General features: G+C 41.1%; 2 protein-coding genes across 3 annotated transcripts; both read left to right on the forward strand.

Moving 5' to 3' along the window:
* The first annotated feature begins 1,869 nt into the window (after positions 1 to 1,869).
* On the forward strand, positions 1,870 to 12,051 carry simc1 (SUMO interacting motifs containing 1). Of its 2 annotated transcripts, XM_083980771.1 has the most exons (11): positions 1,870 to 1,906; positions 2,165 to 2,430; positions 3,379 to 4,494; positions 4,573 to 4,820; positions 4,975 to 5,044; positions 5,225 to 5,385; positions 9,137 to 9,220; positions 9,491 to 9,622; positions 10,461 to 10,617; positions 10,921 to 11,005; positions 11,698 to 12,051. In XM_083980771.1, exons 2-11 carry the CDS (start codon positions 2,290 to 2,292, stop codon positions 11,907 to 11,909), a joined length of 2,406 nt encoding a protein of 801 aa, XP_083836897.1. In that variant the 5' UTR covers positions 1,870 to 1,906; positions 2,165 to 2,289; the 3' UTR covers positions 11,910 to 12,051. The 2 variants fall into 2 exon arrangements, with proteins under 2 accessions (XP_083836897.1, XP_083836896.1); XM_083980770.1 differs by having other exon boundaries at positions 1,889 to 2,430.
* Positions 12,052 to 12,391: 340 nt separating this feature from the next.
* LOC310992735 (CCR4-NOT transcription complex subunit 6) lies at positions 12,392 to 24,766 on the forward strand. Its single transcript, XM_083980892.1, has 12 exons — positions 12,392 to 12,497; positions 13,595 to 13,716; positions 14,237 to 14,423; positions 15,115 to 15,200; positions 15,299 to 15,403; positions 15,576 to 15,644; positions 16,140 to 16,297; positions 16,998 to 17,152; positions 18,338 to 18,492; positions 18,720 to 18,953; positions 19,604 to 19,806; positions 19,996 to 24,766. Exons 2-12 carry the CDS (start codon positions 13,605 to 13,607, stop codon positions 20,209 to 20,211), a joined length of 1,680 nt encoding a protein of 559 aa, XP_083837018.1. The 5' UTR covers positions 12,392 to 12,497; positions 13,595 to 13,604; the 3' UTR covers positions 20,212 to 24,766.
* Positions 24,767 to 27,970: the final 3,204 nt, after the last annotated feature.

Genomic DNA, 27,970 nt, shown 5'->3' on the forward strand with positions numbered 1-27,970 from the left:
TTTTAGTGATGGCATGTACCACAAAAACACTATTTCGTCTGGGCTTATTACAGGAAATGAAGCTGTAGCATTGGGTTCAATGTGTCATTTGTAAATGGCTTCAAAAATACAGAAATACATTACATCTTTTTTCCAGCAGCCTGCTCAGCCCTGACACTTTGGGTTCATATCACTGTAGCACAACAGTTTGTATGACGTGTTTCGTGTCCACTAGGCTCACAGAGTGTCAGAAATAGGTCCCCAGGGAACAGAGAAGTTATAGGAGGATGGAGTAAACATTAGTGCTGCAGGGTTGATGTGTCTAATATCACATCACCCCAGAGACACAGACAGACGGCTTTTTGCAAAGATACCTCTTTGCATGTGCATGTGCTCAGTTAAGTTTACGTAAGATTGAGAGGCCAATAAGGCCAGATACAAACTTCTGTTCACAGCTCAGTTTGGGGGTAAATTATCACAAAGAAGACACAGATGTGTACTTTGTACACACAGAAATTAAGCCGCCCTGTGAAAATAAACATATTTGTCAAATATGTGAAATCTTTTGCACAACATGAGTGCACTCCAGTGGTGAGGAGTGAGACTACATATTGTCACAGATAACATACACTTTGAGAAGAAGTTTTGCTTTATATTTTTACATTCATCTTTAGAGCATCATCACAAAAAACTGAAGCAGCGGTGCTTTACTTACTGTGATGTATTAAAGCAGAAGTAAGCGGAATATTTGTGTTAATATAAGTCTTAAATAGTTATCTTCCGACGGCAATCACTTATATAGTGTTTGGTCTGAAACACAGGTCTGTCAGTCACTCTGCTCTGCTGTAAGCCGAGGAGAAAACTTTCCTTGTATCCTACAACCTTTATCCAATGAGGAGAGAGAATGGCATAAAGGGGCGGTCCTCTCTGTGTGTGCAGCCAAGGGATGCGTGTGAATGTGGTGACGTGGGGACGAGGGCGGGGACTGCTAACTCCATCGGCTGACAAGAAGTTATAGCCAAAACGACCGGATCGCTTACTTCTGCTTTAATAGGTCTTGTGTAGGTGAGCATAACTTTAGAATTATCCTAAATCGCGTTGTTAATGTTACTCATTGTGACAGTGAGAAAAGATGAAGCAAAAACAACATCTGAAATTAATTAGTAAGTTATAGCCTATCTATTAAAAAACGGAGTCAGCTTCCACCTCATCTGCTTGTTGATAAATAGGTCTTTAAGAGCTACCCATTGAAAAACAGTTAATTATTGCCCCACTTCAAATGTAGGCTACTGCATTTCAGTTGCACCAATTTGTTTGTTTGTTTTTTCTCTGAAGTTTAGTTATGTAGGCAGTGGTCTGCAGTATTTGTAAATATCCTTAGCAGTATTGGGTATTGTAAAACATTAGGCTATGTGTCCAGAGGTTGTAGCAAAAAACTAACAAACAAGGTTGCCCACTGTTTAGGGAGAAAATGCAACAAATGCCATCTTTGGCTTTGTATAGCCTGCTGGTGATTAAAGGATAAGATTTACAAGGATTGTCCATAGTGATATTGTGGCTGTGTGAGCCACATAATGTCCATAGCTTTTAAATAAGGATGTTTGGTGTGGACTGTGCACTCTGTGGTTAGGATAAAAGAGAGCAATGGTAAAATGAATCTGCATGTAGTTGGAATATCAGCAATCTAAGGCTACATTTAGTTTAAAAACGGGGTTGATTCACTGCTCCCCACAGAGAGCCTTGTTTTCTGTTTTCGTTTTTATTTATTTCTGAGAGCCTTGGTTTTCTCACTTTTTCCGGGTCAGATTACAAGTTAACACTCCAGTACACTGGGCGGCGCTCTTGGCACGTGTACAGCCGGTTATGATCAGCCATGCACAAACATGTCAACAAAACCAGGAAGCGACAAACTGCAAAGTTGAAACAGGTGAACGGTTGGCTTTTATTTATCTGTTGCAGCCGATTTCCTCCAAGGTGGATTAAGTGCGGGAGTCCCGTGAACAGCGGCTACTATGAACAGGTTTTAAAACGCCCGGCAGCATCTGATCAGGCGCATATGGCTGACAACCTCAACAAGGAAACACTGCACTTCGTGGGCTTGCATATCTCACTGGAGCTGCTATCTTGTGCTCTCTGTGAAACATGATGAGGAACTACACACTAACGCGAGACCGTCTTTCTCCAGGACTATGGCGACTATCGTGGGCCTAGCTGCTTTCGGTGATGCTTCTGTGAGCGGGCTGGCGTTACCTGACAGTTGCTGCTGAGCTCTCACTCACTCTGTCTGAGGCTGAATGACAGAGAGGAGACATGGATGAAGTGATCTCCCTCAGCTCGGAGGAGGACTCTGATGTGGAAGTCATCGGCTCCTTCTCCACCAAGCCCGAGCTGCTGCCCCTCTCGGCCGTGAGGGTCGAAGTCGACCCCGTAGACGTCAAAGTACCACAGCAGGTGAACTAATTTCTAAGTAACCGTTACCATAGAAACGGGCGCGGATAACGTTAGAAGAACAGGAAGAACTTGTTGATATCACCGTTATCAGGCTGCTCATCAGGTAAACCTCAGAAACTGACAGTTGCTGGTGAGGAAAAACAAGAAATTCAGGGTTAGGCCTAAATAATAACATGTTATCACTGAGCTGGTAAAGTAATTGAGATACTGGTACTCATACTTACATTTTACATTTAAATATACATTTAATTTGGCATCGTATGTGTGTTTAGACTAGTAACGTTAGTGTTATCTTAAAATGAAATCTCTTTATGCAAGCTGTAGGCTCTTATGCTGCAAACATGTCCTACCTGCCTAGCTTAAATCAATGTATTTTCAATAACATGCCTATTGTGATATATTGCATATCTAAATGGCTTAGTGTGTGTGGCTACAAGGGGAAATTATGTGTTGCCAACTTGGGAGTTGATAAGTAAAGGTTAATGTGGATAAGTTCCTGTGTCTATCATTCATCATTTACCATATTATGTCCCAATACTGGCGATAAGAGGGGTCTGGTGGGTTGGGGGGCACTAGTGATTCCAACTGAGCTGTAACAAATGAAGTAACATTGGACTTTGCAATAACCCCACAGTGCTGGATATGGTGATATTGATATACCATACAGATTAAGTTCAATTGTACAGAGGTAGAAAACTTAAAATTGATCTATTTTCACCTACAATGCTGATATTGTGGTTTTATTTGCTTGTGAATCTATACAAATGAAGAAATACTATTAGCTTATTAATGTGAGAAGAAATGTGTTTATACTGTTTTGGACAAAGTTTCCCACTTGATTATATTTTTGAATAAAGCAAAGTAGAGGCTCTTTTATTTATTTGTGTAAGTATGTGAGTAACCACAGCATTTTTTGACATTATACTGTTTGTTTTCTTCCCTCTCTAGCCTTTTATTGACCTCACAGATCCAAGATGGACTCTGCCAGAGCTGAAATTGCGCAAAAGACAAAATCCCACCCCCTTGGCAGTTATAGATTTGACTGAAATCAAGATATCAAATGAGCCAAAACAGGAGGCAGTGCATTCGCCAGCAGGTGACAGTAAAATAAAAAAGGAAGGTTCAAATACCGGTAATGATCGAATATCAAGAAAAGAAGATCCTAACTCAATGATAAGCTCTTTTACAGACTCATCAGTTCTTGTTCCACAGCAGGACTGTGGTGATGTTGGATGTGTGAATCCTCAAACACAACCAAAAAAGCAGAACTATGAATTACATCCCAACCATCACACACCAGCTGTAAAACTGAGACGGCTGTCTTTTCTTGAGACACATGTGAATGAACTGAAAATGTCAAACTGCTCTGTGCATTTGACAAAAGAGTCTACACAAATGTCACTGTGCCTTGGTCAGCTGGACGTAAACAGGTATGCACCAGAATGTATTACCAATTTGAGGACAACTACAGAATCAGATGGGTCTGTCATGAAAAATTCATTGGACAATTCTCCTTCTAAGTTGGCTGACTCGCTTATCAGACAGGAACAAGAGGGTAACAGTAAAGGCTTCACAAGTGCACAGTTAAATGACCTCCATGATCACCCACCCCCTCCCTCCTCCACTACCACACTGAAGTCTTCTGAGATACTTGACTCTCTATCCCACAGTGGTACTGCATCTCATGATCCGAACTGCCAAGTTGACATAGCACCTTCCTCTGAACATAAACCAGCTGAGAACTTGACTGATTTGCACTCAGACAAAGCTAGGGCTGAAAGTGCCCCAAACAGCCCAGATGTGTGCTGTAGCATCCCCAGTGAACCTGCTGTGTCAGTGTCTAAAACCTTGGGCATGGACGAAGGATCTGGTGATGGAGCATATAGAGGGGATGCAGGAATGGATAGTCCATTGTCTGTCCTCTGGCAAGAGGGGAGTGATGGAGAAGAAGTGAACGAAGAGAGCAGATTTGATATGGACTTCAGAGCAGCTAGTCGAGAAGACAGACGTTATGTGTGCCCTGTCATGCTCAGGAAAATAATGTCTGGACCAGGTCAAGCCTTGGTAAGAGACAATTCTCATTGTTTTTATATGTATCTGTTTCTGTTGTCTCCTTACAGCTTCTCTTTTTTTTCCCCCAAGATTGATGTCGAAGATGAAGGTTTTGGAACTCCAGAGGTGTTATGCCGACAAAGCTTAAGTCTGGTTTACAGTACGATTGATGAGAACTATCCAGAGGGAACTTTACAGCTCTTGTCTGACCTACTGCAGCCTGGTTACTACCCCCCCAGAGATATTACTACCCATCTAGTCCACAATATTCTGTTGGACCCTCAGTGTCCGCATCACTTGTGTGTACAGGCCTTTCATCTGCTGATGAGGACACAGAGGTGAGGGAATAAAAGGAATCAGAGTTGGTTATAATCTATTATTTGTAACCTTTCTTATATAAATATATAATCTTCCCTTTATATCTTATTTTCCATCCTCTCTCTGCCGATTACATGTTTGAATTCAGGGATTAAAGTTTCTCTCTGTTTGCAGACACCACATGGTTGATAAAAGCACAGTACCATGGGACTGGGAGTTGTTGACCTCAGTCATGGCCAATCAGGTAGGCAGTAAAACAAATAAATACACACACACACACGTATATAGAATGAAACTTATGCTTAAAAGATCTAAACTCTCAGAAGCTGAATAACTGTTGGAGTAGATGATCAAATCTCATATTTATGGCTGAAGGTCTTGTTTGTGATTTCAATAAATTAACATCATATGTGTCCCTCCTTAGGACTGTACAAAGAGATGTCGATGTGAGGTTGTGCGCATGCTCCTAGAGTACATTGCACAGACATTGGAGGATGATTTCCATGCGAAGCATTCTGCTTCTGCCCTCCACCACTCAATTGCCAAAGCCACTTTGTCATGCGATCAGCAGTTTCCTCGAGTCAGGTGAGTTTGCTAACCAGGGGAGAACACTGGAGTTGACCAAAGCTTTTTAGTTAGAGTTATATATTCTACCATGGTAGAATACAGTCACCTGCCATTACATTACGCACACTTAGGGAATAGGGAATTTAAAAAAAAATATATATATATATCATAGACTGTAAAAAGAATGGACGTAGCACCCGTGACGTCACCCATTGGTTTGGGGGAGTCTGTTTTGTGCCTCTACTACGGGGGTTTGAACCACGCCATGTTGGATTCTACTTGCCATATTTGGAGCGGTGCGGCCGTTAGCCGGCCGAGAGCCCGCCCACTAGCCTCGAAGCAGCGGTCTCCGGACCTGTCACTCAACGTTTCCGCGCCCTAATTGGCCAGAACTTTAAACCTAATAATAGTAAAACGGTAGAGTTTAAAAAAAATTCACCCCCCTCAGAGTGTGTGCGGGGGTAGAAACTATCGGTTGAGACCAAAAAAATAAAATGTACCAGGCTGTAAATATGTTTTTTTAAACTGTAAAATCGGCTATTTTAACATGGGGCTCAATTGGAGTTGCTCCCTTCTGGAGCCAGCCCCCAGCGACAGCCGAGGGGATTGCAGTTTTTCATGGATGCAAACAGCGCGCCGAAAAGCGAAACTCGCTTTTTTCATGACCAATTAGGTGACTTGGGTGAATCGTTCAGATCCGAAGAGTTTTTGTTTTTGGGGGGGGGGGTCTCAGCGTCTCAACTGGGGTCAGTAAAATGTTTTTCTAACAGGCTGACTGACAATCACGTGAAACTGAGGCGAACTCATTCATGGTTGTCTCTGATTATACTGATAACAGCCGACCTCCAATGTAGACGCGCAACATGCACGCTCATTAAAGCGGCGCGTATTCGCGTGCAGTCGGTGCGACAGCGACGCCGTTTTCCCCCCCGTGCATGTGGAGCTGTGCGCCGCGGACATGCACGGTTCTCTACGTTGCTGTGTCAGGCAGGTGTTTCCACGGAGCTCTGCCCCGTTTCAGAGGTGAAGGAAGCCCTGAGTGGAAAGACGTCACCTCCGCGATGTAGAATGTGTTCAATTAAAGTGAAACTAGGCGTTTTCACACCTGACCATTTGTTCCGAAACAGGGAGCGTTTACGTCATATATCGGTTCGTTTGATCAGATGTGAACACAGCAATCGCGCTCGATGCGGAACAAAACAAACGAGCCGAGATCGCTTGGGAGAGGCGGTCTCGGCTCGTTTCCATCCGAGCCCTGGAGCGGTTCGTTTGTAGTGAGAACGCAACCGACACATGTATCGGAACAAATTGACTGGTTACCTGGCAACCGGAGGAGGAGGACCATACAACTGCCCCAAAAACATAATGGAGCATCAGCAGCGTGTCGTCTTGGCCTTTTCATAATGTACACAAAACAGGAAAGCCGGTGGCCAAAAGAAAAGAAAGACGCAAACTCTAGCCATGAGTCCACCAGCCTTTCCAAGCTGACCCGCGGCGATCAGCACCGGGCAGAGCTCCGCAAACAACCCCTATAACTAGTCATGCTACGGTGCCCGTTTACTAGAAGAAAAAAAGAGTGAGAGAGAGAGAGAGAAACTGTAGGGTGTGTTAGAGCAGTGGTTCTCAACCTTTTTGAGTCGCGACCCCCAATTTCACATGCACTGCTGTGCTGCCCCCCCCCCCCCGCCCCAACACACAAACACACACACGCCGGTGTGAACGCATGATGAATAAAGCGCAGCGCTGTCCGCGGTGGGTTTTTTTTTTTTGCCTTTTTAGTTCTTGATCCCTGCACTGAAAAAAATAATTGGCTGCTGTAGTTTTGTCTCCATGGCCAATATTCCGACCTGGAGGTTTTCATCAGGGCAAAAGAACAAAACAAAGTGACGGAGTTTAAATAGATGCGGGTGGCGAGTTGATGCGGTGTCCACACACCCGGACTGGTTTATGTGACATGCGGGGACCTGTCGGCGCAGGAGCGAGTGGAGCGTGGATGCAAGACAATCAACCATGCACGGAAAAGGGGAATGACAAGAAAAGTTTATCTAATTTATTAAGAAACAATGCCCAGGTCAGCAATGCATGCCAAGAAACATGTCGTTCATTCGTCCCCTCCAGTCACATCAACTGGGGTCGGGAGGGACCCCAAGGTTGAGAATGGCTGTGTTAGAGGACAATTCATCTGACATAACTATGACACCTGAAACTGAAAACACAGCTTGACCAACACAACCTGACCACCCCTCTCCCTGTCTCTCTCTCTCTCTCTCTCTCTCTCTCTCTCTCTCTCTCTCTCTCTCTCTCTCTCTCTCTCTCTCTCTCTGTCTCTCTCTCTCTCTCACGGGCAGTGACACGCTCTGTCATTCATTCACGTGTCAGCACTGAGACAGCGGACAGCACGCTTGGTCACTAGCTAATAATAATAATAAATAATAATGTAGCCTATTAGACTACATTTATAGCTATAGCACATTATAGGCACACTTCAAGGTCTCGCCCCAGCCATAAACCAGTCAGCTTGGGCATTTTTTTTTAAATTGAACTTCAACTAAATACTCGTCTGCCCAAATATTAATACGAAATTGAACCTCCTCACTACTGCAAGTCAGCCCGCGGTTCATTGTTGCCATTGTTGCTGATCAGCTGATGGGGTGTTGTTAGGGCCGTTGCTACGGCGCTGTTCCACAGCGCAAAGCGCTGTACCGCTTTAGAATCATGCAATGTGAACACAAACGGCCCAGAAAAAAGAACGCAACAGTTGTATCGGTTTAGTTGCTGAATCGGAACAACTGCAGGTGTGAAAACGCCCTCACATTATATAGGCCTATGTCCATTACACACTGAATGACACATCACATGTCTTTATTTATTCAGTTTATTTTAATAGTAATAATTATGACTAACATTCAGTGAAGACCTAAAAATCAGTATCTTCAAAATGGAAATATTGCAAAGGTCCCCCCCCCGGGAAATTCCTCTCTTTTTTGGTCCTGACCCGTTTTGCATCCCTGGTTTTTTGAACGCGGAAGTGAGCTTCACTTCTCAGACCGACAACTGCCCCCTTGATATATATATAATGAGAGTGGACAACGTTTTTGAAATACGTCTGAGCAAGTTTATTTATTGGGATCATATCAAAACATGTATCCTGACATGAATGATTGTTATTCATTGACACTATGAATTTTTAACAGTTTTTAACACAGTAACCTACAATTTACTTTATTTTTGCCAGTGCAATGACATAATTTCTACTTCCTACTTTTTTTTTATCATGTTTTCAAAAAAACACACCTTCCAAAAGCAAGTGGAAAAAACTCTGAGCCCGACCCCAAACTATGTGTTGATGAACTCTGAGATGAGAAAACTGTGAGTTTTCAGTTACAGATCAGCTGATTTGATCTGTCCTGAGTTCAATCAACTCGGTGAGAGTCAAGCACATGCATGTGGAATATAAAAAGTCATCATCAATGAGCTCTTATTTCTTCACTAAATCCACTGTCTGGAATACCCCCCAGGTTTGTGAGACTGGTTAGTATCAGATTGCAAGTTGTGCTGAAGCTAAATAACTTGCTCAAACATCCCAAAATTGTAACACTTCATAATAAAGGCCACAGCAGGATGTATGCAATTGTGATATTAGAAGTCACCCTGTGTCAGAGTGATCACTTTATACTACGTGCCTAACAAATAGTACAGATTTTTATGAATACTTTATTACTCGTGAAATTAATGCTGGTGATGTTTTGTTTTTTGGTTTGTTTTCCAGGGACATCATCAAGTGGCTTTTTTCTTCCATTATAAAATCAACAGATCAGACAGAAACAGCCAGGGAGAGAGATGAACAAATCAGGTCAGTGATGTACTGTGCGTCCCAAGAGTCTGACACCACGTTGAAATTCTTTTATATTTTAACATAAATTTAAAAATAATCATAGAGTTTGAAATAATGAAAAAAGTATTACATTTGAAACACATACAAAATATGTGTGTCTTAATTTTGTATTGATTATGGTTTTTTTTTGGTTTTTTTGTTTTTTGCTTTTTTCTTTTTTTTTTTTACTGTTTGTCATTTTTACATACAAGTAGCCAAATCCTGTTTTGTACCCTTTCTCTCATACAGAATAGTGTCAATCTTCCAGAGGATGCTGTCTCTGGCCCTGGAGGTAGACCGCTCTCCAGCTCTCACCTCTGTCAAGCTGTCCCAGGAGCTCTTCCATATGGTCATCAGCGATGTGCATTTGCGAGCACACAGGTGAGGAGGAGAGATGAGAAAGCAAGTTTTTTGTAGTCACTGTTGAAGCTGAAGTATGAAGGGGAGACATACTTTCTTTTATACACTTAAATGACATAGTTGACAGGCTAACCTCGTTTGACAGTTTGTTAAGTATCTCTTACCTGAGGTGTGCATCTGGAATAATTATAATTATAGACATTTTCATTTTCATCAATTTTATATAATAAAATGTATCTAGTCATTCTGCATTTCGCAGTATTTTATTTCGCACAACATGGCATTAGTAGACAGAGCAGAAAAGAACAGAAGCAGATGTGTGAAGCGCCAGGTCTCCCAAGAAGCTATTTAAAGCTTATGGCGGGAGCCTCAAACGTAATACTAACGTATTACATATTCATACATATGTCAAATCATGATAGAAAACAAGACAAAACATACATCACAGAACAGACGGAGACAATGAGACAATACATATTACCAAACAAAACATAACATACAATCACAGGACAAATCAATAACTCAAAATAGACAAAGACATAAAACAGACATACCCAGATTACGATGATAAATATGAGTTAAGAAGTTGCACCTTTAACCTTTTCTTGAAGACTGAGATGGAATTGGCTGATTTCAGACTCTCATCCAGCCCATTCCAGATCAGCGGCCCCCTGGTGGTAATACATAGGCTAGTGCGTTTTAAACGTCTCTTTATTGTATTGTATAAACACAAATGTATTAAATAAATAACTTCCTTCTTTTAATTGTAAATTATACAACCCTGAACTATTTTAATTATTCCAATGGCAAAATTTGCTTCTTGGTCCGAGTTACATTCACTAATCTCTTTCTGACTCAGGATGTTGTTGCTGGACAGCCTGCAGAGCAAGCTGCTGAGATGTAAGCTGTTGGAACATCTGCTGGACTATGCATGCCCACTGAAAATCTCTCTGCCCATGTCGCTTAGTTTGCTGCTTCACTTTATGAAGAACTGCACTCTGGCTCCAGACCCTACGGTGAATATTAGTTACATTTTCCATATCTGATTTTCATCTTTTAGATTGTCGGCCAACCCTTTGTAGTAGTAATTGTTTAACTGACTTATATAGTGGTAAAATAGATTTTGGCAGTGTGAAAATATGTGTGAATTTAATTTTAATGAGGGGGTGTACGTTCATTTCACCATCCAATTAAGAATTTAGGATAGCTCTATGATTTCCATATTCCTTGATAAAAGACTGCAAAATCAAAAAAAAAATCAAAAGTCAGCCACAACAAGCAACTGTTAAATAAAATTGATCCATGACTGTATTATCCAGGATGGCGGTGAGAAATGGCAGCGGTGGGAAGAGTTGGTTCATCTTCTCTGGATGTTGCTGCTCAGCTACAACAAAGCAATGGAAGGTGAGATTCTGGTAAACCATGATGATATGTGATTCCCAATTTCTTTGAATATCATCAATACATTAATCAGTGGTTTCATAAATCCTGTCAATGTAAGGTAGTTTGGTTTAAAATTATGAAATAAATGATACAAAAGATTTTGACTACTTGTTACCCATTAAAGTTGGGATTTCTGATCATAATCAAAAAGCAATATATTTACCTTATTTGGATAAGCTTATCGATGTCCTGCTGCCAGGAGGAAGACAGAGCTTGGAGCCTGTGGGAAACCTCAGATTCCAGTGAATGCGCAATATGTGGTGTGATGCCACATGGAAAGTCTGATCCTGATCACCCAGTCAAATATCTTTCCCTGTACTCTATTTGCCATTACCCTGAGCTCATGGGTGTATTTTAGCAAAGCATTTTCTTTATTTCTTTACATCCTAATTTGTGTAATGCAAAACATGGCAGTGGCAGATATACAACATTATACATGTATGTTCTTAGTCAAGCTGATTGTCAGTTCAAAGATATCTGTATTCCTATGACATATAATCTAAATGCTGATTTAAATATGTATTATCACTGCAGGATAATTCCCCAAGGTTTAAATTGTATTCACTTTTCGATACCCAGTCTACTGATCATGTTAAGTATATTAATTTTACTTGACTCCATTTCTACTCGTAACTTATTTCATCTGTCCCCAGGCTATCTGTGCAGCTCAGGGACTGAACAAAGAAGCAGAGTTGCCATGCTGGTCTACAAGCCCGATGATAAGGTATCCAAGGACGCAATACGTGAAGCTGGGGAGGCCTTCCTGTCAAGATCCAAGGCTGACCTTGGCCAAGAATTACCGCTCCATGTGGAAGAGTCCCTTACTTATCTGCAGGATCACCTCCTTGATGTCTGTCAGTGTTGAAAATAAAAGCCATTTGCTCTGCCTCTTTTAATGGGACAAGTATAAATCACTGAATTAATTTAATATTTATATTTTGTACTGGATCCCTTGCACAATTTTTGTATTTTAGATAAAGGCAGTGTTTCGGTTTGTTGTTAAGGGAAAATAAATCAGCATTATTTTTCTTAATTACATATATTTGTATATTGTTGGTACAAAGAGATACATGAATCTGTCATTAAACATTGTCATTGGATGTCCATGCAGATTAAACCATTACATCACTACTTTGCACGGGCTATGGCTATTAATAAACTGTTGATTCTGAAACTACCGTACATCAATTCTACATAAACCACAGCAAATTGAACTGTGGCGTCTTCATCATCAATCTCTTGGTCCATCTCTCAGCTATCAAGGATTGTATTTACTGAGGTTCAACAGCTGGTTGGACCGTCTACGCGCTAACCAATAGGATCAAGCGCTGTTATCGGCAGAGAAAAAAAATCCTTACAGTCGCCATGATACAGCAGCGGAAACGGGGTGAGAAGTAGCTAGAAAACAAAAGAGAACACGCAGTCGTCCTCGCGATTTGGTATGCTCTTGCAGGTAAAAACCCCATCCTTGCTTTAAGAATTGAACTGGTTTCACTAATTTCCCCGGAATCTTATTTAGATGTCAAAAACGCCGTGGCTATTTTTTATTTTTTAAAGAGGGGCTTATTTAAATAGGAAGTCGGATCAATTTCGAGTAATTGGTATCTGTTAGGTTTTAGCCAAGCCAGCTAACTCGAGCTAAGCTAAATAGCTCGCAGTTGCTCGCAGACACCCAGCATTGTGTGCAGCTTTGTGGGCTCGTTTACTCTTGTTTATCTCGACGATAATGATTCTTGCTGTTGGATGCTAACTAGCGGTGGCTAACTAATGCGCCGTGTCGAGGCCTAGTGTTAACGCGAGAGCCAGTGCCTCGCTATTATGTAAACAACAAATGAACTGAATCTTTTAATATAATTTTAAATCCCCCATTTCCCCTGACCCACTTCGACTGGGTGTTAAAGTCAGTTAATTGGTCGATTTATCTCACTTGACTTGTCCGTTTCCACCTTGCTAGTTAGTTAGCAAGCGAGCTAGCGTTAGCCATTTAGCGTTTGTTATGTATTTGGTAGCTACCTATGTAGGTCCAGCTAGGCTAATCGGCTAACCTTAGCTAGCTGTTTGTCAATTTATTTTTTCTTTTATAGAAATTTAGTTTCATGCTCAGTTGTTTTGGAAATGAAATTGAAGTTTCGCACAGTTGTTAACAACCGACAATACGATGGTTAGCATGACAAACGTTGCTCTACGTTGCATTGTAATGTTGTTTATTATGTAACTTCAATTAAATCACGGTCTTTACTGGGTGCCGTTTAAATGTGTACTAATTATACAACATGTTAAAGTACACAGAGCGATGTACATGACCGTGTATTAGTCTACTTATATTTAAACAAACAAACAAAGAGAGGTTATTGCATTCGTTTCCATGTCTACATGTGGTAGCATATTGAAATGCTCAATGCAAATGTGGCCGCCTGAAGACTATTGCTACTAACGTTACTGTAGTCGTTATTTCAAACGACAGACACAATTACTATATCGATGATGGTGTATCAGGACACATTTTACTATGTTGTCGATTGACATTTAAACCCCATCTTATTATCGCAGTGTTATAGGAATGCCCAAGGAAAAATATGACCCGCCGGATCCCAGGCGGATGTACACAATTATGTCAAGCGAGGAGGCAGCCAACGGGAAGAAGTCATACTGGGCTGAGCTGGAAATCAGCGGTGAGTATTATCTGGGAGTTTCTACTTGTCTAGGTAAAGTAACTGTATTGATTTTGCAGTGGTCACACACATTATATGACATTGGGAAAGAGATTAATCACATTGGACACATTAACCCGACTTTAAATGTCATCTTTATATGTATATCTACTGGCATTATACCAAGATGTGGGTCTGCCACTGTGCTACTGCATACATCAGATATATATGTAACATAATCATGTATAGCTATTTTAAGGACACCTGTGTTTTGCCTGTCTACAGCCTCAGATTTCATGTTTTGGTAATAGTTCCAAACCTGAAGATAATCAATTTATTATCATCAGGGCAACCAGTAAGTAACCATATTTGTAACAGAATACAAGCTGCAACCTGTGAGCTTTGGGTATTGTATCTCAAATATGACACATGTTGCTCATTAGTGTTTTAGAATACATGGCCTTTATCATTGATAATATTGATTGACTTATGGTGACCTATGTTGTGTGTTTGTGTGTCCTTTTTCCCACTGTTGCTGTAGGCCGAGTAAGGAGTCTCAGCACAGCCCTGTGGTCTCTCACCCACCTCACTGCCCTGCACCTCAGTGACAACTCTTTGTCACGCATCCCGCCAGACATTGCCAAATTACACAACCTGGTGTACCTGGATCTCTCATCCAATAAGATCAGGAGCCTGCCGGCAGAGCTCGGCAACATGGTGTCTCTCAGGTGAGTGATTTCAGGCAAGACATTTATGCCCTGATGCAGGAACAGTGTGAAAGCAGCTGTCAAGAGATTGGTGTTGTTTTCAGTTGATTCTATTATTTTTCAATGTCTTTTTATTGGAATATTTAATTTTAATATCCACAATAACAATCAGTCAGAATTTGGGAAGTGTACTAGGGCCCGACCGATTAATCGGCCGGCCGACAAAATTGGCCGACTATAGCCCTTTGAGAATAATCGCTAACCGGTCAAATGTTGGCCAATAGCTGCTGTAGGTAACGCTTATATTGTCATTAATTAAAAAAAAAAAATGATGTCCTTGTGCTGTTATTTATCCAGCGCATTGCTGGCCTGAAGAACATAGTGAAAAGTAACAGGCGCCTTTCAAATGATGTTAAAATTGCTCATATGCTGCTTGCCACACACAACAGTTTTTGACAATAATCGTATTTGAAAGTAGTAAAATGTTCTGAAAAATGTAACAATTTAATCGGCAGATATGTCAGATACCAGAATTTTTAATTCCCTAACATCGACATCGGCCCAAAAAAATCCATATCGGTCGGGCCCTAAAGTGCACCACAGACATTCTTTATCACCAATGTGGTAAATAATGTTTTTGAAATGTAACAAAGGTGGTTGTTTCTCAGGAGGGCTGGTTTCCAATGATTAAATTCCCCTATATCCTTCACAGGGAACTGCTTTTAAATAACAACCAGTTGCGGGTTCTGCCATTTGAATTGGGGAAACTGTTTCAGTTACAAACACTGGGGTTGAAAGGTGAGTGGCTTATCACTGGTTTTTGTAGCCATTCTAGCCTTGAAATCCCATTATTCTCATAGAGATGATTCAGCCTGGTTTGCTTTTCCCTTTACCAGGAAACCCACTTGCACAAGAAATCATGAGCCTCTACCAGGAACCTGATGGCACGCGGAGACTGCTCAACTACTTGTTAGACAATCTGGCAGGGGCTATCAAACGCAGTGAGTCCCTTACCTGTCTTTGAGGCTGGCACAAGGAAATCATACAGTCACCAGTTTTTTTTATTTTATTATTATTATTATGTATTTTATTATATATATTGTATTATTATTTATAGACATCATCATTTGAACATCTGAGTTTAAATGAATCCCTTTGTTTCTCTCTGTTCAGTACCAACAGAGCAGCCCCCAGCCCGGTCATGGATCTCACTCCAAGAACCAGACCGAACACGGGCTTCGGGTAAGAACAACATACACAAATGACTTTGAATGGATGCCCCTATGTTTTTCTTTGCAACACACAGCTGCTCCTTATTTATTGATCCAACTCAAATCCATAAAAACTGACTGCCACATTTATCTGTTGGTGGTGTGGGGAAAATAATCAACCTGAATAGACTAAAAATGTTGCTTGCATCAATGTCCACATTAAGATTCAGTACATCCTGTCATGTGCATGGGATCTCTATCAGTACAAACTAAGACCTTACAAAATAGAATTTAGTTATTCCCATGGATGGGTTTGTTTTGGTTGACGCTAATGGGGTTGTCCGCAGGCATTGTTTTGAACAATTTTGTGCTAAGGACTGTTTACAACTGTTTGTCAAATTGATCTTTCAATGTGAAAGATGTTGTATATGATTGAGGTTTTCCATGTGCATACAAGCAAAGCAAAGAAACCAAAAACCATCATCATGTTTCTGAGACTTGCTGTTTTGTCTGTTTCTCCCCTCAGCACTGTTCTCTGTGATGTGCTATAATGTGCTGTGTGATAAGTATGCCACACGACAGCTATATGGTTACTGTCCCTCTTGGGCTCTAAACTGGGAATACAGGAAGAAATCCATCATACAGGAAATCCTGGGCTGCAACGCAGACATCATCAGTTTGCAGGTGAGAGATAGACGTCATAACATGAAATTAGCTTGCACATATTGAAGGAAAGGGGTTTTTTGTTTGTTTTTATCTGGGCAGATCCATCAAGATCTAAAGAGAATTGGGCTTTAAAGTTTTAGCTTGACATTTTTGGCCACATATCAAGTCAATACCATTAAAACCACATCAGTAGATTGTTATGCAGTTCAATAACCCTGCAATAAATGCTCCCTTTTGTGAAGCGTCATGTTTAATGTTTACACACAGTCGTCACTGAACATTGTGTGGCCATTTTCTAATTTTCCAGGAACAGGTCAGAATGTTTGCAACTGCCAATAAGTTATTGGGGTGCTAGCTCCATAATTTGATTACTTTCTGACATGTGTGTGGTGAGAGGAAATTCTAAAAATCCTTGAGTAATTATTTTTTATTATGTTAATATATTCAAAAGAGAAATGTCTAATATTTTATTGTTCACATGTCCATATCACAGGGAGCAGGGTTAAAGTCGTTAAAGTTGTTCACAGTCATTATACATTTCCCCAGCTTTTCTACTTGTGTAATTTTAGTTATCTTGATCACTGTGTTTCTAACACAGTGCTAAATCCTGCCTTTTTCTCTTGTATTTAAGAGTTGATTGTAGAATTATACTCTTTGTAACATTTACATGATCTCTTTCATGTGGCCCAACCTGACATGTGTTCTCTGTTGATTGCAGGAAGTTGAGACAGAGCAGTACTACAATTTCTTCTTGCCAGAGCTGAAGGAACAGGGATATGATGGGTTCTTCAGTCCAAAGTCACGAGCTAGGACTATGTCAGAGTCCGACCGTAAACATGTAGACGGCTGTGCAGTTTTCTATAAGACAGAGAAGTATGTACCTACAGTTTTATAGTTGTCTTCGTATGGTGTGTATCTATTGTTGACTAGCCTTTATAGGACATACGATAATTTTACATCTTCTCAAAAGTTAAACATACACTTGAAGTTTTATTCTTAATGAAGAACCAGAACCAAATCATTAGCACCTAATAGTATTGCCTGAGTGATTATTACAGTTTTTATTATTCTGCATTGTTATCCATTAAACCGATGGAGCAGATGCAATAACTCTTAACAGTGCCACATTGTAAGCCTTTCACTCTAGGTCATATCTGTTAGCTGGGTGGAGTTACAGCCACTGACCTACCTAACCAGTTTGATTACCCTGTATATTTAAAGGCCTGTGAAGTTTGTAGTCTTTAGACAGCATTAACATTGCTTGCATTCACCTTGAAAAGGATCTTTGTCAAGCCCCTATCACCGTTTACTCTTCACATTTGAATACAGTTTCAGGAAGTATGAAACCACAAGGTGTCTTCATTCATAGCCGAACACAAAAGACAGACCTTGAAAAGGATACTTCAGCTTTACAGTGATAGCAGTCTTCAAGGTTGATAATGTTTGTACCATACCTCTGCACGGTCATATGTGGCCTCATGCTTCAGTCTGCTAGATACTGTTAAAATCTCGTACCCATAAAACCACAGTGATGGTGGAAGATCATGATATGGAAACTTGTGCTTTAGTCTAGAAGTTAAACTGTGAGATTTTGTTCTTATGATTTTACAATACATGGGAACCATGCTAATTTTTACAGAGTGTGGAGAGTTTACCAGTCTCCAGTAGCCTACTCCTCATCCATGCTCCAGGATTTATGCATTAACTGCTATTGGCCTAACACACCTGAATCCCTGACTGAACTATTGTTCAGTTTTATGGGTTATGTAGGCATAGATATGGCAAGAATAATACACAGGATATACAGAGTGTCTGGTGGTTCAGCTGCATCAGTTTTGCTTGCAGATTTTTTATTATTAAAAAACCCAATAAGTAAACATTAAGTGTGACAGTGTGACACCACTACAATAATTTTATGTCTTAAGACTGCACCACTTCAGATCCTGGATTTTACTATTTAGTGTTTGAAAGTTAGAATCCAGCACTGTCTGTGTATAGCTACATACACGTTAAGAAGTCCTATTGAAACCTCTCTTTTTGCCTCCTGTTGATATCAAGGTTCAGTGCAGTGCAGAAGCACACAGTGGAGTTCAACCAGCTGGCCATGGCTAACTCCGAGGGCTCAGAGGCTATGCTGAACAGGGTGATGACCAAGGACAACATCGGGGTAGCTGTACTGCTTGAGGTCCGCAAAGAGATGATGGAGGTCTCCTGTGAGTAAATGACTGACTTGGATCTTTTGAAAATGATTGGGCTACCTAGTATTTTAAGATTTACTTTGTGTTTTTCTTTAAAATAAGCTAGTCAAGCTAATCCAGAATTGACATGCATGTGGAACAGAAGTTACAGAACATGGCATTGTAGATGGTGTTGCAGGTAATTGTTATAGTGTATTTATAGTATAGTATATTTATTGTATGTTTCTTTGTCCTCTTTTCAGCTGGAAAGTCACTCCATGGCATGGAGAAGCAGCTGCTCTTGGTAGCCAACGCCCACATGCACTGGGACCCCGAGTACTCTGACGTCAAGTTGGTCCAGACCATGATGTTCCTGTCGGAGGTGAAGAACATAGTGGACAAGGCCACACGCAGCCTCAAGTTGTCCTCTGTCTCTGGTGAGACCAATGCCATTCCACTGGTGCTGTGCGCTGACCTCAACTCCTTGCCCGACTCTGGTAAGTGAGCAAGACGAGTAGGAAGGGAGTTAATGCATTGAGTTGAAGATACTACAACATTACTATCATTTCAGCAACAGGTAATTATAACAGTGTTTCCGCTAGGGTTTTTTAAAGGATTGCCTCCTAAATGAATGTAGAGGAAGCACTGTATAAGGTTGTTGCTTTGTTTGCCTGTCTCTTCCCGAATGAGCAGATCTATGTCTTGTGTGGTTGCTCTGTCAATTTAAAAAAAGAAAAGAGGAAAACGGAAAACACAGTCCTGTTGTATGCATATCCAAAGTTTGTTCATCTCGATCCTGGTGAGAGTGAAAGTCAAACTTATGACAGAAAATGTATCATTTTTTGGCTTCTTTGAAAAAACAACACAAACAATATGAAGATATCACCATGACCACAAAATTGTAGTGGACAGCTTTCACAATTTTCACATTATGGAAAAAGTCATGTGCAGACTGTTGAAAATTCAGATAAGTTAGTATAAGTGTTTGTTGCTTATAACCCAAAGTACCCACTATAGCTACCCTCAGTAGTACACTCAGTGGTGCCTATGGTAAAGGAGGAACAGATTTGTGCTATTGGGACCTTGAAGTGTCACTTGACTTTTCTGGATTCTGATGAAGACAACGTCTCCTCTCCTCTCTGTTCAGGCGTAGTGGAGTACCTGAGTACTGGCGGAGTGGACTGCACTCACAAGGACTTCAAGGAGCTTCGTTATAGCGACAGCCTGACCAAATTCAACTGCAACGGCAAGAACAGCACGTCCAACGGCAGGATCACCCACGGCTTCAAGCTGAAGACCGCCTACGAGAACGGCCTGATGCCTTACACCAACTACACCTTCGACTTCAAGGTAATTTTAGATGATGGAACACAGGCTTGGACTTAATTGTAGTTGATTGTGTTTTGTGCATAGACCCAGAAAATAAAAACATAAGAAATGCCACAGTGAGATTAATAATTATAAAGGGCAGTGTATCAAGGACATCCCAATGTTTTCCTGGAGATCTGACACTCCGTTTTTCTCTCTCTCTCTCCTCAGGGTGTCATTGACTATATTTTCTACTCCAAGCCTCACCTGAACGTGCTGGGTATCTTGGGCCCCCTGGACCCCCACTGGCTTGTAGAGAACAATGTCAGCGGCTGCCCGCATCCCCACATCCCCTCCGACCACTTCTCCCTCTTTGCCCAGCTGGAGCTGCTCCTGCCCAATTTGCCCCCCCAGGTCAATGGGCTTCATCTGCCTGCACGCAGGTAGTGAGACCCTGCCACACCGCCAGGGGGAGCTGCAACCACAGCCTCCTCTCCCTTTCAACCTTCCTCCCTCCCACTACCAGCTCTTCCCTCCACCACACTGGAGGAGGAAGACAAAAAAACACAACCTGTAAAATATTCGTACAGTGAGGTCTGGCCAACAGGGATTTCGTATAATGTTATAGATATTCTATATTTTTCTTTTTTTCTTTCTCTATTTTTCTTTTTTGTTCTTTTTTTAACCGCTCAATTCAGTCCTGTTCGTGCATCATATTTTGTGTTTCGAACTCCCTTTTCCTCCTCAGAATCCACCCACCCACTTTGCTTCTGTCATCCAAACTAGAGGGGATGGTAGCGCATTCAGCTTTGTCACACGGGGCACTGTTTGGTTTCGAAGAAAAGGGAAACACAGAAGTGGCTGAGGGGATGACATCCACCTGAAGAGCTCCATAGCTGATGGTCTGCTTGTCTGTATGTCCTGTATAAATCTAAAACCAGCAAAGACAGCAGACTTGTCAGTCTCAGACCTCCATTCTTGGCTTGTGCTTGTTTTCCCCTGTACTCTGGGCAGCCAGCGTACTTTCTCAGTCTTTCTAGAATAGTGGGCACATCTGTCGACTCAGATGTGGTCGGGTTTTAGAGCAACTCTTAGCCGGTAGATGTGCGTCCCAGGAGAGGTGGATGTAGCGCAGCTCGTACGAGGTGAGATTTCCTGCTGTCATTCCGTGGTGCTGAGGCCTTTTGTGTGGTCACGGCCTCCCGTGGTGCTACAAGATAGTCTACACCTCTGACCCCCCCGGCCCTGGTGCATTAGCTACCAAACCCACAGATGCCTCGGGAAAATGTCTTGAGAACTACGTTTTGCTCGGCTACACATGGGCAACCTGTAGTGTTAATTGTCATGGAAGGATGTTGTGAGAAACTGAGAGCAGCTACCATCCTGTTAGCAGACTGTTTCACCCCAGCTTGTATAGTTGTTAGGCTAGTCTTGTGCTTAGGAGCTCGTGTGGCCCATGTATCACCTTTTTTGGGGCAAGGGGATTTAGGCTGATGGAAAAAGCGATGGGGGGCGGGGGGTTATCACAAATCTTTCCTTTATCTTGATTGCTTTTAGGCAGAGAGAGCGAGTAATGGCTGATACACAGGAGTAATACCAGCATTCCTCTCACTGTCTGGAGTTGCCAACCAACTCCACACATGCAAGCAAACACTGATATACACACAGATACGCATACAGGTAATTTGAAGGCAGATCTGTAGCACTGTCTCTGAGGCCAGTAGTGACTTTCCCCAGCCATAAATTCCATACACAAAAGCAGTGGTTTTTTCACAAGTGTTTGTACAGAATAGAAATCTAGACTCAGTCTTTACATGATTGTATATGAACCACAAAAGACCTGTTTTCTGGCGTTTTTTGTACTAAGAGTAAATTATGATCAGATTTGAAAAAAAGATTGTATTGTAAACTATGGCTAAATTTTTATCCAGTTAATGTTAAGATGAATTGATATTACCAGCTTGTACAAAAGACGTAAGAAGAGGTTGTTCAAGGCGTTCGCCGTCACTACTTTGCACTCCCTAGAGATTAACTGTAATTAATGTATCGGTATTGTTTTTTTGTTTTTTTCCTCCCCGTTTCTCTGCCGTTGATTTGATTTGCCGGCACATTGCTGCGATTGTAAATAGACACTGAGTAAACTCTGCCTGTTGCTTCTTGCCCATTAACAAAGCCATTGATCCACACTGCTGCCATCAGTTTAGACAAAAGGACATGCAAGAACGAGTCGCAGCCCACCAGTGACTCCACATCTGTTCATTCATATATCTCACACCCACTCTCACCGGTGACATGTGGCTGATACAACCTATATAAATCCCACACATAACAACAAACATCGTGCCTCACTGTAGCAGTTGTCGTCGTCTTGCACTATTTACATTTGGCGAACGCCTGAACAACCTTTTCTCCTTTTATTTTTAAATACTGTTGAGACATTTGTGACGATTTTATGTCCTTTTTTTGGGTTTTGTTAATGTTGATTTCCTTTTTTATGAGCTGTGACAATGTTATGATGATGTGTATATCCTTCCTATTCATTGAGCTCTCTAGTAATCAGGTATGCTTTCCCCACCGACCCTTTCCCCTCTACTTTAACAACATGAGTAGGATGTCTTATCTTCACTAAAAATCCACTCTCGGATTGTTTTGCTCCCTCTACGTACCCCAGCACGGCTCCATTCTCAGACCCCTAAAGTACATAGACCTTAGCTCCTCTCCTGGCCATGAATTTTAAATCTCCGTATAAGCCTGTCCATCAACCTAATACTCCCCCTAACCCTCAACCGCCCAACCTCAGACTTTACCGACCCACTATATTACTCAAGCTGTGTCTTTTACACCCCCTTGCTCAACCACTTTGTATAGTTCTCTTACCCTCGTCACTGCAGCTATAGTGCCATCTGTGGACCCCCTACCTCTATATTGGAAAAGGTGGAAGGCTGCTTTTGGATGAACAAGGGATGAGGGGCAGCGAGCTGAGCTGTTTCTCTCTGGAGGCCAGGCAAACACGTTGCTATGAATCAAATGTGTCACATCCCTGACCGACGAGAGACGTGTCAGTGGTGAGACGACGACTTCAACAGCCATGCTTTTACACACAGATACAACGGATGATGAGCACTTAGTAGATTCAGATGCAGCTCCCCTCACTCCCTGTCCCACCATATTAGTGAGTAAAGATCTTATTACTTTAATGTATATGTTGAAATGACATTTTTAAAAGAAAGAGGGAAGCAAGTAAATAGGAAATATAAATTTAGTCCTCAGATCAAGTTTTCTTGTCCCATTTGTTTGCCCCCTACATGTTTGTTTTTTAACTTTTTGTTTTGTTTTCCAATGGAAACCAATGTGTCCAGTTTGCTTTTTTTTCCTGAATGGCATTAGTATTGTAGTAGATTTAAAGGCTAGCTTTTTTTGTAAAGTGTGAATAAAAGATGTATCTCATGTTTCCTTTCTAAAAAGATATTGAATTGTGTTGTTGTGTAAATCATGAATTCTATGATGGTGTTATGTTTGCTACATTGTTTTTACTTTTACTCAATATTTCCCCCCGACCATTTACTCTTATCCCATCACAAACCAAATCCTCTGTAGAAATCATGAGACGTTGTCTTTGATGGGTTGATGTAGAGAAGTTGAATGTTCCTGATGATGCCTCGTAGAATGAAGGACTGACTGCTTATTGGAGGAAAAGTACCTGCGTCGTTAGTTGAGTTAAAACTTTCAGCACAGGGATACATTTTTTTTCAGACGTCTTTCTTTTTCTTCTTTCTTTTACTTCAGCTTTATTTTGGATGTTGCATGGTACTAGCTGGAGAGTGCTAGTGCCTGTAGGTTAGGGCAGCAGAGCTGTCTTACTTGTGACTGCAGCTGAGTACTAGAGAACACTGTTCTGACTGGTGTAAAACGTGTTTGTAAGACTAAGCTAATGTTGTGCCGCTGGTCGCTAGACTGGTCCTGTGATGATTTTTTGAGTACTACTTGTCCATCTCACTCTGTTCTTGTGCATCACAGTGCTTAAATCTGTTACACTAGCTAGCTACTATCAGTAGTCACTGATTTGACTCTTTAAAAATATCTTTTTGGTTGTTAACTCCTCTCCTCCCCCCTCCCCCTCTCCCTCCCTCCTCCTCTTCATCACTCTTGTTAAACCACAGATTATGGCTTCTGATTGAAAACCGGGCAAATCTCAGAGCTGCGTTCTGTCACTCTGTAAGCTTCAGCGAGTGATCACGTTGTTGGCTTTGTACTTTTTCACATGTTACGTTGTGTTTCATAGTTGGCTTGTTAGGCGTAGAGTGATTTTTCCCAGGCTGCATCTCTTTGTAATGGTGCACACCAAAGCTGCTTGTAGTTCAGTCCTCTGTTGTAGAGCGAATTCTTCCACCAACCAGTCGCATCATTTCCTCTTTTTTTCTTTCTTTTTATAAAAAAAAAATCCATATCATAGTTTTCATGAAATGTAGGGCTGTAAGGAAAGCAAGGTACTTTTGTCCTTTTCCTTGACATGAACATCCACACTCATACTTGTCACTGTGGTTGGAGTTTGGTTTCTCGACCCATCGGCTCAATTCAAATGCATTTGTTTTAGTTTCTTTCTTTCCAAAAACTTGGCAATAATACAGACACAGAAACATTCAGATACCTTCAGAATGAGTTTTTAAATATTTTATCTGGGAAATGTAGCTGTCATCTTTCAATCTGTTTTTGTTTTTCCAATATTTTTTTTGCGCTTTTTAACTCCATTTCACCCTCCGAGACCGATTTGTGATCTGAAAACCTTTATTAAGCTTTCTTTTTTTCCCTTTATCATCCATCTTGTATATTTGCTCATCTCCTCCTCCCTGCCAATCTAGTGGTAGTTGTTCAATGATCAGGATTGTCTATCTGTAGTCAGCTGAGTACATATATTGATCTGTGTCACTGTGTTTATGCACTGGACCAACTATTGTTTACCATTCATGGAATACCAGCAAAAAAAAAAAAAAAAAAGACGAAACACTTGCACAATGTTGTAGAATGTCCATTAACCCAGATGAGAAATCAAGGCAGCTGTTTTCAAATCAACACATACTGTTTTAAAAAGAAACTGAATGGTAAACAATGCTTTCTGTTGTACCCCTTAGCCGTCCTCTCGATTCTCTTTGGACTAGTTTTGTTCTTTTATTTTTTCCGTTTGACTACAGGTTCTGCTTGTTTCCTTTACACCTACCTATGTATTTTCCTACTTCTGGTTGAAAATAAATTCTATATTATCTGTTTCAAGCTGTGTCACCTCTTATTCTTTGCAATGGATATTGAAAATAAATTCTATATCTGTTCTTGTCTTGCCTCCTTTTGCTTCCTTGATTTTTATTTCTCAATTCCAGTCTTCCTCATACTCGATTTAACACTTGGCACAACTCACAGTGTTTATATTTTACATCTTACCTTCTCTACAGTCCAGTGACCTTAACAGTCGTTTCTTTTGAGAAAGCAAGCAGATGACTGGCTTGCAGACCTTACATGACTCCTCTCTCCCATTTTAAACAAGACCAGTCTTTCTTTTTCTCTCAGGGACATCGTTTGCTTGATGTTGAGGCTGCAAGTGTGTCAAACAGCTGGCAGAGGCTGGATTATGAGGCCCAAGAGTATGCACTTTTTCAGATTTCACAGCAGGTTCTTTAACTTTGTGAATATGAGTGTGAGTGTTTGAAAATAAAATCTGCACACTCTTGTTTCACACCTGTTTCTTAACCAGTTAGTTAAGCACTGCTGGTTGAATCCTCTGTCAGTAAATACACTCACCACTGAAGTGTCCTTTAGTAAGACAGTGAACCATAATCAGCACCACGGGTGCTGTTTTGAAGCCGAGCCTGACCTTTGATTTTCCTCCAGCACAGCAAATGAAAAGAGAATATCTCATTGGGGATCAATGAAGTTTTAACATTAACATTTAATCCTACAATAGCCTGGAGCTGACAGTTTGTGTGTTATCGTATGTGCGCACATGGTGGAGCCAAAGGATCACCTCCTGGACAAGGCACTGAGAACTGAGAACTGATCCATTCCACTGAGGAAGTTGTGATGCCAGGGCCTGAACCAGTCACCCAGTGCTCATAACATCAGCTGGAGCTAATTTAGAGCAAACAAGAACAGAGCGAGACAGGAAGTAGAACCGGAAAGTTTAGTCTAAACACTATAGGAGCATAATAATTATACTCCAAGGCTTTATCAGATGTCATTACAATAGAGATACAACACTTGTCCTGAGTGGTGTAAATAAACATATTTCTGTTATTGAAATACCAGCTAGAAACTCCGATTAATGAAGAGAGCTGATGTATCCACAATGTAGCCTTTACGCTAATAACCGGAGATAAAGTTAATTTCATTGTTGACTAGTGCTTCATCAAGTGTCAAGTGTCATCACTAATTGAACAGACAGAAAATCGATCAACAGTTGCTATGACAATCAAGCAAATCGGGGTTTTTCAATTTGACAACAATTTATTCAACACATTAATCTCATCTAAAATGAAATAACTGTGTTTAACTACTTCACAATGTAGAGAGCATTTATTCAGTGTACACCACTCATTGTTACAACAAAACATACAAGATTTGTCTTTGTAATTCATGTGTATTTTTATTATTTATTTATTTATTTATTGTCTCTGAGTGTGTGTTTTGTTTACTGTGCTTTAAATCTGTTGGAAACCCTGTATCAACGCTAACTAATGAATCGGTGAATGTTTTGTATAAATGCCTGGTCTAAAAATAGCCTAAAGACAATCTGCGTAGCCTGCTGGTGAACAGCTTTTGTAAAAACAATGATTCACCTCATTGCATCAATGGCCGGGTCTTTTCAGGGAGTGTTTTTAAACGCTGCGCTTCTCCAGTGTTTTTTCATGGGTTTAGTCTCCTTGGCTGTTCAACCCATGAACAGTTCATATTTTAAGACAGCAGGGGGGCTAATCAATAATGGAAATGATCATCACTTGCAGTCTTGGAGTTGAAATGCAGAGTTTGCTTTACAGTTCAACACTCTGTTAACTTGTCTCCCTTCATCATGCTCAGCCTGCCATGAAACAACAAAGTGCTGCTGGGAACGCTGCACAACTTGTCTTTAATCAATGTGGTATATTCACTCAAGTCTGTTTGCCGGGTTTGTTGATTGTCAACGTTTCCTTCAGACTGTTGGGCTGGTACCGGAAAGGGACGTTTTTATTTTTATTTCTCCAAAACATAGCAGCTGTGTCCATGAAATTAGTCCCAGTTACTGTAAAAGACCAGCGGCGATGTGAGCCACCATCTCTCCTTCATGATGCCACAGCACATGATGAGAAAGTTAAGAAACTCATGCAAGAGCGAAGACAAAATGTAAACAGGTGGAAAGACAACAAGAAAAAGCAATGTGAAGTGATCTGCAGAACAAAAGACATATTTCAGTAGATTCAGTTTTTAGCACATGGACACACCTCTGTATATTAAGTCAATGATGCCTGTTAATGCAGCAGAAGCTATGTGCAAAGAGCCGCAGGGCTTTCTGTTATTACCCTGAAATGGACTGTGACAGTAAATATAATCCCTGCCTGATTATGCACATGTGGAAACAAGGAGCTTTAAAAACATGTTGCCTTAATTCGTCCGAGTTAATGTGTTTAAAATGAGAGTTAGGAAGTTGGAAGAGAATATCAAAGGCTGTCCAAGTGGCGATTTTCCCTCTCGAGGTCATGAACTGTTTCCTGCTTTAAATGGAATATCATTGCGGGAACAGCTGTCCAAATGTGTGTTTGTTTTGTGTGTGAGCCGACATTAAAGAGGAGGGAGGTTGAGAGAGTGAGAGAAAGAGAGGACAGATTCCTCTCAACTTCACCCGGTGTTGCCGAGCTTTCCGTCTCATGTTGACGTGGCAGCATGATTGCAGAGCCTGTAAAGTCCTTTGCAGATGTAGACTCTCTATCTCTCCTCCCTTGTTCCTGCTTGTTTTCTTCCTTCTCGATATCCTCTTTTATTCCCGCTCCCCCCGCCTCTTCTTTCTTTAAAAAAAAAAAATCCATCCCTTCTGAAATTCCCACTGCTGTGTCTTAAAGTGAGTGTGTATGTGTATGTGCACGACTACTAGGCCAGTTGCCTGTGTGATGTTCAGCCAACTCCTCCTGACACGCTCTCAGCATACTTCTTAGGGTTCCATGGTTGTGGATTCAAGTTGTAAAGCTCC

This window comes from Trachurus trachurus, assembly GCF_905171665.1.
Source record: "Trachurus trachurus genome assembly, chromosome: 10".
Classification (NCBI taxonomy): Eukaryota; Metazoa; Chordata; class Actinopteri; order Carangiformes; family Carangidae; genus Trachurus; species Trachurus trachurus.